Source organism: Thalassophryne amazonica, chromosome 4 (assembly GCF_902500255.1).
Source record: "Thalassophryne amazonica chromosome 4, fThaAma1.1, whole genome shotgun sequence".
NCBI lineage: Eukaryota > Metazoa > Chordata > Actinopteri > Batrachoidiformes > Batrachoididae > Thalassophryne > Thalassophryne amazonica.
In genome coordinates, this window is record NC_047106.1 from 2671689 (window position 1) to 2686032 (window position 14344).

Genomic DNA, 14344 nt, shown 5'->3' on the forward strand with positions numbered 1-14344 from the left:
TATTTTCTTTTGGAATATGTCCTCATACCAGTAGAATGGCTCTATTTATCATTATTAATGATAAATAGAGTCAATAGTTTATGAATCAAATATTTTACTGGAAAATATGACTAAATTTGGCAAATAGTGACTCTTATTTCTACTTTGAAGTATTAAGTTACCACCCATTACAGAGTAATCTCGAGTCATATATCTTTCAAAGTTATTGCAAAGAGCACAGAATGGCCTTGCTAGTTTTCCTGGGACTGCCATCAGTAGTAGCAAGTGACCAAGGTACAGGTCCAAGATTGTGGCGGAGTACTTGTTGCCACTTGATGTCAAGTTTTCTACTTTGGGCAGTAATGACCATGTGCGCAAACAGGTTGCGATCAGCTTTTAGCATGATCTCCTTTGGGTTATTATTTGAAGACCTCATCCTCTGAGTCAGATTGCTGAAAGTCTTAACCTTTTGTTTCTTGATCGGGTCATGAAATGGTTTTGTTTGCTGCTGTAGTCTTTCTTCCCTGAAGGCTTGATAGGCATCCAGTCCAATATCATGTGCTCGTAGGAGATCACCTGCAATGTCCTCAGAAGGAACATGACCTGTGGATAGACTGACACTGACAAGCTCTGAATCTGCAGAGAATGGGTTGATCCATGTGTTGTCCAGCAGTTCTTCTAGCCTCTGCACATCTTCTGAGAGGTGCATGTCCCAGTTACCCTCACACGAGGCATGCAGAAGCTTCAGCATGAGCTGCATGTAGCTCAACCAGAACCTTGCCAACTGGCTTCCTTCTCTCAGTTCATCAATGAAAGTCTTCAGGAGGTTTGCTACAACTTCAAATGAATCACTCTGCAATGTGCTGGTGAAGGTTTCTTGGCAGATATTTTGAACCATGTCAGAGATTTCAGATCTAAGGGCATCAAGATCTGCCAACTTGTCCTGATGATGCATCTGCAGCCAAGATTCAAATTCCTTGAAGATCAGTCGTGAGAGGGTTTCATAGAGAAGTTTGTGGAAGCGCACAGCCATGTTGTACTTTCTCCCTTCTAAGACACCTGCAACGGAGCCCTCAGCTACAACACCTGACTCAATGCAAATATCTTTCAGACCAGCATCTTGGAACCTCATTCCTGTTATTATGCTTAGCAGAGTACACACAGTATGGAATGCTCCCATTCTAGGGATGATGCCTGGGAATGTTTGTGGATGCTTCCAAGAACTTCTGTGACCTTCGCATATATGGCCTGATTGGCAACAATTACAATGCTGTCTCGATGTAGGGTTTCCTTGATCTTCTTTGTCTGAACAAGAATTTCTTGAATGGTTGCCATCTCAGTTGCTGGTGCATTTATTGTGGGTAGGTACTCCACAACATCTTTCTGAACATGTTCCAAATCCCGGACAGCTGTATTGAACCCTGTCCATCCTGCTCCTTTGAATGCAGTCATGATACAATCCACAGAAGGTTTTTTTCTTTATGCTTGTTTCTCTACGTCTTCTGCATCTACCACAATATACTGCCTAGGTGCTGGTCCAATGCGCTTTCCAGTATTGTAGACAGGAAGGGGTTTTTCAGCAATCTCCAATGTTCTTTGCTTCTGCTTTGGAATTGCAGGAAGGTTGCTTGGGAGTTTTGGTCCAGTCTGCTGCTGTTGTATAATTATCCCATTGACTCTATGGGATGTCCCTGCCCCAGATAACGTCTCCTCGAGACGGTCAATGTTATCCCATCCTAATGTGGCTGCACAATATGGTTGCACATTCTGTGGCAGGGCAACTGTTCTTTCTGTTTGTGTAGCTAGCTTCTGCAGGCATAATGTTGTGTCTACTTCCTTGATCTTTGTATAGGAAATGCCATGTCCAAGCCAGTTGACTATGCTGATAAGCTCCACATTCCCGGTGAATGACTTTACAGCATAAGGCAGCAATATTTGCTTGGGGGGTGTTATTTTAGCAGACGTAACACCATACACAAGATCCTGGGACACAGAGTCGATCAATCAAAGTGCTTTTGGGGACAAGGAGGCTTGCTTCTGCCCGCCAAACTGATGGCGCAGAAATGTCCAAAGCTCCTCTGGGATGTATTGCTGACTATTTTCTAGATCAACAGGGAGAGGCGGCCAAGGAGTTGTCACATCATGCTCTTGAATTGTCTTGCGTAGCTTTAGAGCTGCCTTTAGCAAGTAGTCATCTGCACCGTCCTCCATTAGACTGAGCGCATCTCTCAGTTGTACATTCAGTTTAACCATCATGCTCAATGATAGGCTGTATGGATAGACTAGCTGCTTTCCAAATTCATCTTGTAGAAAGTGGAGATTGTCTCCAAACTCTGATTCTACACTCAACAAAAATATAAACGCAACACTTTTGGTTTTGCTCCCATTTCGTATGAGATGAACTCAAAGATCTAAAACTTTTTCCACATACACAATATCACCATTTCCCTCAAATATTGTTCACAAACCAGTCTAAATCTCTGATAGTGAGCACTTCTCCTTTGCTGAGATAATCCATCCCACCTCACAGGTGTGCCATATCAAGATGCTGATTAGACACCATGATTAGTGCACAGGTGTGCCTTAGACTGCCCACAATAAAAGGCCACTCTGAAAGGTGCAGTTTTATCACACAGCACAATGCCACAGATGTCGCAAGATTTGAGGGAGCGTGCAATTGGCATGCTGACAGCAGGAATGTCAACCAGAACTGTTGCTCGTGTATTGAATGTTCATTTCTCTACCATAAGCCGTCTCCAAAGGCGTTTCAGAGAATTTGGCAGTACATCCAACCAGCCTCATAACCGTAGACCACGTGTAACCACACCAGCCCAGGACCTCCACATCCAGCATGTTCACCTCCAAGATCGTCTGAGACCAGCCGCTCGGACAGCTGCTGGAACAATCGGTTTGCATAACCAAAGAATTTCTGCACAAACTGTCAGAAACTGTCTCAGGGAAGCTCATCTGCATGCTCATCGTCCTCATCGGGGTCTCGACCTGACTCCAGTTCGTCGTCGTAACCGACTTGAGTGGGCAAATGCTCACATTCGCTGCCGTTTGGCACGTTGGAGAGGTGTTCTCTTCATGGATGATGCGAAGGAGATGTGTTGCACTGCATGAGGCAAATGGTGGTCACACCAGATACTGACTGGTATCCCCCCCCCCCCCAATAAAACAAAACTGCACCTTTCAGAGTGGCCTTTTATTGTGGGCAGTCTAAGGCACACCTGTGCACTAATCATGGTGTCTAATCAGCATCTTGGTATGGCACACCTGTGAGGTGGGATGGATTATCTCAGCAAAGGAGAAGTGCTCACTATCACAGATTTAGACTGGTTTGTGAACAATATTTGAGGGAAATGGTGATATTGTGTATGTGGAAAAAGTTTTAGATCGTTGAGTTCATCTCATACAAAATGGGAGCAAAACCAAAAGTGTTGCGTTTATATTTTTGCTGAGTATAGCTTCCGACGTATGTGTTTCCTTGTTGAATCCCATATGGTTTCCACACCTGATTCTTTCATCCAGTCAAGACGTTTGTCTCTCAGTGCACTCATTCTTAAAACCCTTGGCTTCTCAAAGAGGTCATCTCGGATGAATGCAAACAGTCTGGCATATGCATGGCCCTCTGCCTTTGCATAGTCCTCATCTTCCTGGGAGACTTTGGAGGTTGCTGCTGATGGTGCCTTTGGCTTGGTCATGTACTTGCGATGGCAAGATCTATGGTAATGTGCCTCCGCTGCCACAAGTTCCCTTGAAACAAGTGCCAGTATCCTGGTATCTAGCTTTCGGGTTGCAGCTTCCCTAATGGATTCATCACTTCGTAGTTCCGCACATTTTGTCAGGGGCTCTCTGGTATTGCTGCCTTTGATATATTTGTGTTTGTTCATGCAGAAGATGCAAACTGACCCATACACTCTAGATGTTTGATCAGAAATGGAGCTAGACCGTCTTTGCGATACACGTTGTCCCCCTTGTTCATCATCACTAACATCATCATCATCACATTCTTTAGACCTCTCCCTCTCAATTTTCTTCAGAGATTTCAGGTGGACAAAGTTGTTGTGACATTTCTTGTGATAAGATATGCATTCATCCGGAACTTCACCTTTAGCAAGGCTTTTAGCCACTTCCAGGATAGGTGTATGATTTCTAACTTCAGCTGCATGAACTAGACGCTGCCATGATTCCATGTCCTTTACTGAAATTAACTCTGACTGATCATCTGTACTATGGATTATACAGGTTCTAGTTCGTTTCACACACTTTGAAGGACCTGGTCCGTCAGCAGATTGTGTGTTAGTACATGCACTAGAAGCACTAGAAGAATTTGAAGCACCACCACTATTTTCATCCATATCTATTCTCTACATGCACCTGTAAGGAAGATAAAATAAATATTTAGCATTATATGGATCACTATGTGTATAGATGAAATACATTTGAACTTAAACATCATCATGCATCATACAATATACCTTTTTTACAACAGCAATTACACAATTCTAGGAAAACTCATGCTTATAATAGTTTTGCAAGCATTTATCCAACTCAAAGCATGTATGTTGCTAAACCGCCAACTGTTAGTCAATATTGAAGTTTGTCACATTGAACATTATGACTGTCTTGCTTCTACATATTAGGCCCATGGCATAGGTGTTAATATTACATGCATATGGTTAGACCCCATATACATGTACTTGCATGTTGCTGCCACATAGGTATTTTGCAAGGGGAAACTATGTGGATTACATTAAAACACCACCACATACCATTAAAATGAAATACCTTTATTGTATCCTTTGACCCTCAAAACATAGGCCTAGACACATCATTCATTATCCTATGTCCAATAGTTTTGATGGAAGATGGTAAAATATGATTTCGGCTAATGGCCGACCCAAAATGGCCACTTTACTACCCAAATGACCGCCTAAAGCAGTTCTAGACATTGCCATTGGTTCTCTGACCATGGAAAACATGGGTATAGACACATCATTTATGCCCCTACACTTGTTACTTTTCATCCCATGACAAAAAACAGCTTTTTCAGTAATGGCCGACTAAAATGGCCACCACAGCCTTAAGCAGTGAGTCCCGCAAGTCCAGCCAACTTTTTTTTTTCCTTCTGAGACAACCCACTAACAGAAAATAATAACGGTGATTTGCCGGCTGAACTAGTACTGACCAACCCTACTGGCTCACAGCCTAACAGAACAGGGACACGATAAGAGAAAGCTCTGTGACCCACAGACTTCTTATTCACCTTAGGGACACAAAGTAGTCCTGCACCCTGAGAATGTAAAGCCCGGGCTGGTACGTAAGGTTTAATTAGGTCAGCTAGGTAGGGAGGTGCCAGTCCATAAATAATTTTATAGGTTAGTAGCAGAACCTTAAAATCTGATCTCACTGGGACAGGAAGCCAGTGAAGAGACGCCAAAATGGGTGTAATGTGGTCGAACTTTCTGCTTCGTGTCAAAAGTCTGTCAGCAGCATTTTGAGCCAATGCTGGACTGTGGTAAATCAGAAAATAGAACATTGCAGTAGTCCAATCTAGAAGAGATAAAGGGGGTCGCTTTGACCGTTGGGGTTTTTCTGTAATTATTGTATGGCTTTGCCTTGCAATATGAAGCGCCTTGGGGCAACTGTTTGTTGTGATTTGGCGCTATATAAATGAAATTGATTTGATTTGATAAATGCATGGATCAAGGTCTCAGCATCAGCCATAGACAGGATGGGACGAATCTTTGCTATATTTCGCAGGTGGAAGAAAGCAGTCCTAGTAATATTTCTAATGTGGAGGCCAAAGGACAACGAAGGATCAAAAATTACCCCATGGTTCCTCACTTTGTCAGTGTGATGTATGACACACGAGCCGAGGCTGAGCGTTAACTGGTCAAATTGATCAAGAACCATCACCACCAAGAACCATCATTTCAGTCTTATCAGAGTTTAAAAGTAGGAAGTTTCTAGACATCCAACTTCTCACTGCTGCAAGGCAATCTTCTAAGGATTTTATGTGAACGAGATTACCAGCAGTTATCGGCATATACTGTATAACTGAGTATCATCTGCATAGCAGTGAAAGGTAACCCCAAAATGCCGCAATATGTGCCCAAGGGGAGCTATATAAAGGGAGAAAAGCAGGGGGCCTAAGACAGACCCCTGTGGAACCCCAAATTTCATGTCACTAAGGTTAGGGGTAGTGTTACTGTACAAAACACAGTGAGAACGACTGGTCAAGTATGACGTCAGCCATGCAAGGCCACTCCCAGTAATCCCAAAGTGATTTTCCAGCCTATCAAGTAGAATATGATGATCCACTGTATCAAATGCAGCACTGAGATCTAACAGCACCAGAACTATAGTGGTGTCCGCATCCATTGGAAGCAGAAGATCATTCACCACTTTAGTGAGAGCCGTCTCTGTGGAATGATATTTTCTAAAAGCAGACCGCAGTGGCTCAAAGAGATTATTCTCAGTAAGATAGTCCACGAGCTGCTGTGACACCACTTTTTCCAGAATTTTACAGTAAAATGATAGATTTGATATCGGCCGATAGTTTGTCAATACACTAGGGTCAAGATTAGGTTTATTAAGTAATGGTTTAATCACTGCAGATTTGAAACATTTAGGAACAGATTCAGAAGTTAAAGAAAGATGAATAATTTCCAGCACAGTCGGCCCAAGAGTGGACCACAGGTCCTTAAACAGTTTTGTTGGTATAGGATCAAATAAACAGGTTGTGCTTTTTGTTGATGTTACGAGTTTTGTCAGCATGTCTAGAGAGATACTATCAAATTCTGTAAATCTAGGTAATACCTCAGTAGTGGTGCCCACCTCAATAGCAGGGTGTAGTGGCTGGATTAAGGCATGCTGGGATATGTTTAACCTGATGTCTTCTATTTTCTTCTCAAAGTAATCCAGGAAATCTTGTGCTGTAAAAGGAGAGCGAACTACAGGTGATTGTCCATGAATAAGTGTTGTCACCGTGTCGAACAAGAACTTTGAGTTATGCTTGTTTTTGGTGATCAAATTAATAGGTCCACTTTGTAGCCAGTAATGCATGTTTATAGTCTAAGATAGCATCACACCACATGAGGTGGAATACTTCTAATTTTGAACTGTCATTTCTGTTCAAGGCCTCTCGCCTTATGCTTGAGGTCACACAAGTAACCACTGAACCAAGGTGACTGTGTTTTGGGGGGTGGGGGGGCAGTTTAATAAAGGTGGTGCAATCATGTGGACTGTGTGGACAGCGTGTGGACATTGTGTGAGCCTGTGTGGACACTGTGTGGACATGGTGTGGACACCGTGTGGACACTATGTGAACATTGTGTGCAGAGCCGGCCCAAGGCATACGCCAACTACGCGGTCGCTTAGGGCCTCCACGCCACCAGGGGGCCCCGAGAGCACCGAGACGTTGTGATAAAAAAGTAAATATATACATGAAATTAAAATAATATTGAATAATTTAAACTACATTGTATTACACCCGAAAAAAATAAATTCATTTTGACAAAATACCAATACTAGGTTAATTGATGCCTCCTGTTGGCTGCTGCCACCGTTGGACAAATTTAGATGCACCGCTTGGTCAGGTGGTCGATGAATAATCGTGAGGAATAAAGTGAGTGTAAATCAAAGAAGAAATGATCCCTCTGGAGCGGAGAAAAGAAAAAAGAAGTTGGAAGACGAGAAAAAACAAGACAAAGGTAGGTTTGCATGTCCAATATTACAATTTTTATTATTTGCGAAATGCTCCGTTCGTTTAGTGTAAAGTGCTTTAGGTGTCTTAAAGTCAGAGGTGATTGCTCTCAGACTGCAAGTGAAGCTCAGCTTCTCCTAAAATGTCAAAAAATAAGTGATCAAATATATACTGTTGTGTGTACATGTCATTGACTAAATGTGCGCTACAACGCGCTCAACTTTTGCTCAGAATCAGCTTCTTATCACTGGGAACGACGCGGCTTTCCTCTCACTCAAACCTGCACAAAGACTGCAGCGAAACAAGACGACTCATTGGATAAATGCTGGGCTTTGTCCCGCCCATCGGACGCTCAGTGTGTCTGGGGGGGTCTATGGGGCAGTGGGCGGGCCTCAGCTGGCCCGGACGCTCAGCTTCTGCATGATGATTGGATGATCTGTTTGAGGCTGAATCCCTTTTTGATTGACAGTGAAATGAGCGAATCAGCGATCTTTTGGTGTAAACATCCGTGGGAGCATTTTTAAATTTTCATTCTGTTCTGAGTTGAACTGGAGACTTTCCTAATCCTCTTAGCAGCATTAAGGATCAGCTCTGAGTCCTTTCTTGTTTGCAGTGGTGATGGACAGGTTGACAGATGAGATCAGACAGGAGTCCCCATGGACTATGATGTTTGTAGATGACATTGTGATCTGTAGTGAGAGTAGAGAGCAAGTTGAGTCTAGTCTGGAGAAGTGGAGATATGCTTTGGAGAGAAGGGGAATGAAAGTCAGTAGAAGCAAGACTGAGTACATGTGTGTGAATGAGAGGGAGCCCAGTGGAATAGTGCAGTTACAAGGAGTAGAAGTGGTGAAAGTAGATGAGTTTAAATATTTGGGGTCAACTGTTCAAAGTAATGGAGAGTGTGGTAGAGAGGTGAAGAAGAGAGTGCAGGCAGGGTGGAGTGGGTGGAGAAAGGTGGCAGGAGTGATTTGTGACCGAAGAATATCAGCAAGAGTGAAGGGGAAAGTTTACAAAACAGTAGTGAGACCAGCTATGTTGTATGGTTTAGAGACGGTGGCACTAACAAAAGACAGGAGGCAGAGCTGAAGATGTTGAGATTCTCTTTGGGAGTGACAAGAATGGACAAGATTAGGAATGAACATATCAGAGGGACAGCTCAGGTGGGACAGTTTGGAGACAAAGTCAGAGAGGCGAGATTGAGATGGTTTGGACATGTGCAGAGGAGGGACCCAGGGTATATAGGGAGAAGGATGCTGAGGATGGAGCCACCAGGCAGGAGGAGAAGAGGGAGACCAAAGAGGAGGTTCATGGATGTGCTGAGGGAGGACATGCAGGTGGTTGGTGTGACAGAGGAAGATACAGAGGACAGGGTGAGATGGAAACGATTGATCTGCTGTGGCGACCCCTAACGGGAACAGCCGAAAGACAAAGAAGAAGAAGACAAATCGAGCTTCTATTTCTGGTGGGGGTTTTTTTTTTTTGTAGCTGCTTGTGTTTGGAGACTGACTTCTATCCCTCTTTCTGACTTCTATCGCAGTTTCTGTCCCTACTGAGCAGCGGGTGCTGAGCTCCTCCACCGTCACAAAGCATGTGCAGGCGGACACCTTTCACACGAGCCTCGCGCCAGTCCCAGCTAGCGAGCTAGCAAGCTGCACATAATGGCAGACAATTTGAATGTTGTGGACCGGATTTTGACGAAGCCATTTGATAGTCTTCCGTACAAAGAAAAACTTAAACAGTTAAACAGCAGGGCAGATCAACTCCTCAGATTAATTTGGTGCAAAAGGTGGAAAAAGTAGCTCAGCTCTCAAAGGTTTGCAGGCCAAAGTTAAAGCAGTAGCCCCCAGTGCAATGTTTGTGCATTACTATACACAAACATTGCTGTTATGTTGTGGATTTCTATGTTCATTTTGGAGATTATTTAAGTATTGTATTTATTATTTAAGTATTTAATTTTGATTACAACTTTATTTTTCTGTAAGATAATGTGAATGTCATTTGATTCTATTTTGTATTTGGATATTGAACATTTTGCACATCTGAAAGAAATTAAACTATTTAACATGTTTACTATAAATGCAATTAATGAGCCATACTTATACATCACTCTGTATGTAGAAGTTAATTAAAACATATTTATGAGTTTTCTACCCCTTTAAGGTTAAAAACAAGAATGACACCTGTATGATGTAAGATAATTACAAATAATGCTAATGATTGTGGGTAAGTTACACACGTAACAGTGTAGTCTATGGAATAATGAGGCATCTGGTGCTGAGGTGATGGTAGGGGCCCAATGAAATTCTGCTTAAGGTCCCATAAAAGCTGGGGCTGGCCCTGATTGGGTGGACACCATGTGGACAGCGTGTGTGGACACTATGTGGACATTGTGTGAGCCTGTGTGGACATTGTGTGAGCCTGTGTGGACACCGTGTGGACATGGAGTGGACAGTGTGTGGACATCGTGTGAGCCTGTGTGAACACTGTGTGGACATGGTGTGGACAGTGTGTGGACATCGTGTGAGCCTGTGTGGACACTGTGTGGACATCGTGTGAGCCTGGGTGGACACTGTGTGGACATCGTGTGAGCCTGGGTGGACATTGTGCGAGCCTGTGTGGGCACTGTGTGGACATCGTGTGAGCCTGTGTGGACATCGTGTGAGCCTGTGTGGACACCGTGTGGACATCGTGTGAGCCTGTGTGGACACCGTGTGGTCATCGTGTGAGCCTGTGTGGACATTGTGCGAGCCTGTGTGGACATGGTGTGGACAGTGTGTGGACATCGTGTGAGCCTGTGTGGACACTGTGTGGACATTGTGTGAGCCTGTGTGGACATTGTGCGAGCCTGTGTGGACACTGTGTGGACATCGTGTGAGCCTGTGTGGACACTGTGTGGACATCGTGTGAGCCTGTGTGGACACTGTGGACGTTGTGTGAGCCTGTGTGGACACCGTGTGGACGTTGTGTGAGCCTGTGTGGACACCGTGTGGACGTCGTGTGAGCCTGTGTGGACACCGTGTGGACGTCGTGTGAGCCTGTGTGGACACCGTGTGGTCGTCGTGCGAGCCTGTGTGGACACCGTGTGAGCCTGTGTGGACAGTGTGTGGACATCGTGTGAGCCTGTGTGAACACTGTGTGGACACTGTGTGAGCCTGCGTGGACACTGTGTGAGCCTGTGTGGACATTGTGTGAGCCTGTGTGGACACTGTGTGGACATCGTGTGAGCCTGTGTGGACATTGTGCGAGCCTGTGTGGACACTGTGTGGACATCGTGTGAGCCTGTGTGGACATCGTGTGAGCCTGTGTGGACATCGTGTGAGCCTGTGTGGACACCGTGTGGACATCGTGTGAGCCTGTGTGGACACCGTGTGGTCATCGTGTGAGCCTGTGTGGACATTGTGCGAGCCTGTGTGGACACTGTGTGGACATGGTGTGGACAATGCGTGGACTGTGTGTGTTTTGTGTGTTGCAGTGGGGTTGGTTGGTGTCGGCCCTGGAGTGGTGTGTGTTTGTGTGTAACCACGGCGTCAGAGGTCACCAGTGGAAGAGCAGCTTCACCGACGCCCCACCAGTCATACGAGCCGTTATGGCAAACGGTAAGAAACACGCTACAACACGGGCCTTTAACTTCACAGTGAAAACTCAGTACTACATGATATGAATGAAATAAAAAATCAGTTATTTGCTGGACTGGGGCGCTCAGGCTGGTCATCAACATTAGTTCCATTTTTTTATTGACTGACGGTTCCTGTCCTCCATGAACTGGACTTAGGATTTTGGACCCCTCTGGGCTGCTGGGTGGTGAGCGGTTTGCACGGCCTCCCTCTTTGGGTGTTCGGGTGCCAGAGGGGTGTTTTGTCACGCTGGGGCCTGCCCTCCCGGATCCAGGCTCTGGGGACTCTGCTGCTGGCTGCCGGCCGGCTACTGGCCCTGTCCGCGGAGGTAACTGACCACAAACATCACCGGGACATGAGCAGACACGGTTCCTGTTCCATCATTCAGGAACTTATAATTACTGTCTCTGGATCTTTGCCCTCGAAACTTCTCATTTTGTCACTTCAGTCATGATTTCAGCGGAACCAGACATGCAGAAAATGAAACGATTAGTTCTTGAAGGTTAGGGTTATGTTACCTATGAATCATGACTTAAGGAACCTGACTATCAGGCATGCACATAACTGGTGCTCAGATGCACGTATAGACTAAAAATAAATGCTGCGCAGCAGAAAACGGGGAAGTGCTTTTCTGACAATCTTATCGTTGCGTTCCTTCAGAGTGAAGCACTTCCCTTCATGTTTTCTGCTGTGCAGCGGACATGAGCACCAGTTACGTGCACGCCTCATTCTGTCAGCGTTACATTTAGAGATCTGCAAAACACTGATGTCTTGTACAAATTGTGTCTGTTTATTTTCTCTTGTAGATTTGGTGCATCTGGACACACGTTAAAACCCTCATAAAGGATGAATCAGAAGTTGACTGAAGAGCGCCACCTGTCTGCTGCCTCTGTTGTGACTCGAGCTGCTTCATGAATTGAAGGCAGCGGGAACTGTTTGAGTTCATGAGATAGCAAAGTTTATTCACCTTTGATCCACTTCAAAATCTCCTTTAATGGTCTTAAGCTCCTTTCACACCGCGGCCAACGTAGAGTTGCGTATTGTGGTGTCCCGTCTACGCTGAGATAAGCGGCTCTATGCTCAGTTTAAGCAGCTCTATGTTAGGTTTTTGCTCGTTTGCTTTGTCTCTCTCTGTGTCGCTCTCTTCAGAATGCTGACAAGAAACGAGATGTTTGTGCTTGTGAATTTAAATGGCATTTTTTTTTCTACTTTTTTTGGGGACACAAACGGACTCTGAACTTTGCGATTTGTTTCACGCTTCAGACAGTACATATGACCTATTCGCTTCAGTCCGATGCACCATCACAGTCTGAGGAACACTGTATCTACATAAAGCTCCTGATTTTGGAAAACGACATCTGAAAATACTTTTAATTCCTGTTGGCTGCTATGATAGTGGTATATTAATTAATTAATCACATGTATGCAGATGACCTGATGCTAATGGAACCCTCACTGGCAGGACTCAGCAAACTGTTGAAAGTATGTGACCTGTTATACAAATAATGAATGTTTATCAGTTCAGTGGTACAAAAATTTAATTTGGTGAAAGCTAGAACATACCATTCAACAAGGCTTGGTCATATTGGTCGTTTAGGAGTGGGAATTCCAGCGCTGCTCTCCTATTGGTCGTTTAGGAGTGGGAAATCTCACACCAGAATGGAGGCCAGAATCCGGCCCAATTCATTCCCGGGCTGGTTGTCGGGCTATAAACAATGGATGCTGTGCTGCAATGCACCAATGTGAGTTTGAGATTTTAAATGTTAGTGTGGTTCATGTAAGCTTAAGAGTGTTGTTAGTGTTACTGATTTATTGTGTTTTTGTAGCTCAGTTTGCTGTTACCATGAGTGACTTAAGTCTCATGTTGGTACCACGAGTGAAATGTTTAGTGGTGTTAATGTCTTCAGCCACCGTCTTTATCAAATTAAAAAATCCTGCTTACAGCAGCTGTATGTGCGACTTCCATCAGGGACAAACAGAGCTCAGTTGACAGTTCCTGTTTGGTGTTTATGTATTTTGGGTGAAGGATGAACAGTGCTAAAATGGAACAGTGATGGGACAGATAGTTTTGGAGAAGCTACAAATCTTAGCTAACATTGCCAATTACATTTTGGACTCACTTTTCCAGCAGGGGGCAGTAAATCATCTTTATTACTGCAGCAGATAACTGAAACAATCCTTCACTTGGTGATAGAAGCATCAGATTTGGCACGAATGTTCTTCATAAATCAGTGTTTGATTAAAAAGTGCTGACCACTTGAAAATCCAATATGGTGGCCAGGTACAGGTCAATGAAGAATTACACAGCAGTCAAAATTTAAAAATGCTCCCATCAGTGCTATATTTGGAGTTATTCCATCTACCTGCCATGTACCACTTCATGCACATGATGCGATTGGTTTCACCACCCTCATTGCGAGAAGATGCATCCTGTTTGATTGGAAACGACAATCACCACCTAGTTTTACAAGATGGATTAGAGAGACGATGTATTTCTTGAAACTATAAAAAGGTGCCAAGTCTTGTTGGAAAATTAAATCTGCATCTCCATAAAGTTGGTCAGCAGCAGGAAGCATGAAGTGCTCTACAACTTCCTGGTAGATGGCCGCGTTGACCTTGGACCTCAGAAAACACAGTGGACCAACACCAGCAGATGACATGGCACCCAAACCATCACTGAGTGTGGAAACTTTACACTGGACCTCAAGCAATGTGGATTCTGTGCCTCTCCTCTCTTCCTCCAGACTCTGGGATCTTGGTTTCCAAAGGAAATGCAAAATGTACTTTGATCAGAGAACATAACTTTGGAGCACTCAGCAGCAGTCCAGTCCTTTTCGTCTTTAGCCCAGACAAGACGTCAAGTCAGCAGTCTGCACCATGATTGTGTCGCCCACAGAACTAGACTGAGAGACCAGTTAAAGACCTTTGCAGGTGTTTGGAGTTAATTAGCTGATTAGAGTCTGACACCAGGTGTCTTCAATATTCAACCTTTTCACAAGATTCTAATTTTCTGAGATACTGAATTTGGGATTTTTATTAG

General features: G+C 44.3%; 1 protein-coding gene across 2 annotated transcripts in view; it reads left to right on the top strand.

Annotated features, from left to right (window-relative positions):
* si:ch1073-145m9.1 (CDP-diacylglycerol--glycerol-3-phosphate 3-phosphatidyltransferase) overlaps positions 1-13477 on the top strand; it is a 39060-nt gene extending 25583 nt beyond the window's left edge. Inside the window, exons 4-6 of one of the 2 annotated variants that reach the window (XM_034169023.1) lie at positions 11163-11286; positions 11463-11632; positions 12111-13477. In XM_034169023.1, coding sequence (XP_034024914.1) covers positions 11163-11286; positions 11463-11632; positions 12111-12170 — 354 coding nt within the window. In that variant the 3' untranslated portion in view covers positions 12171-13477. Of the gene's footprint in view, positions 1-11162; positions 11287-11462; positions 12083-12110 lie in introns of those variants that run through there. The other variant, XM_034169022.1, reaches the window with a different exon arrangement.
* Positions 13478-14344: the final 867 nt, after the last annotated feature.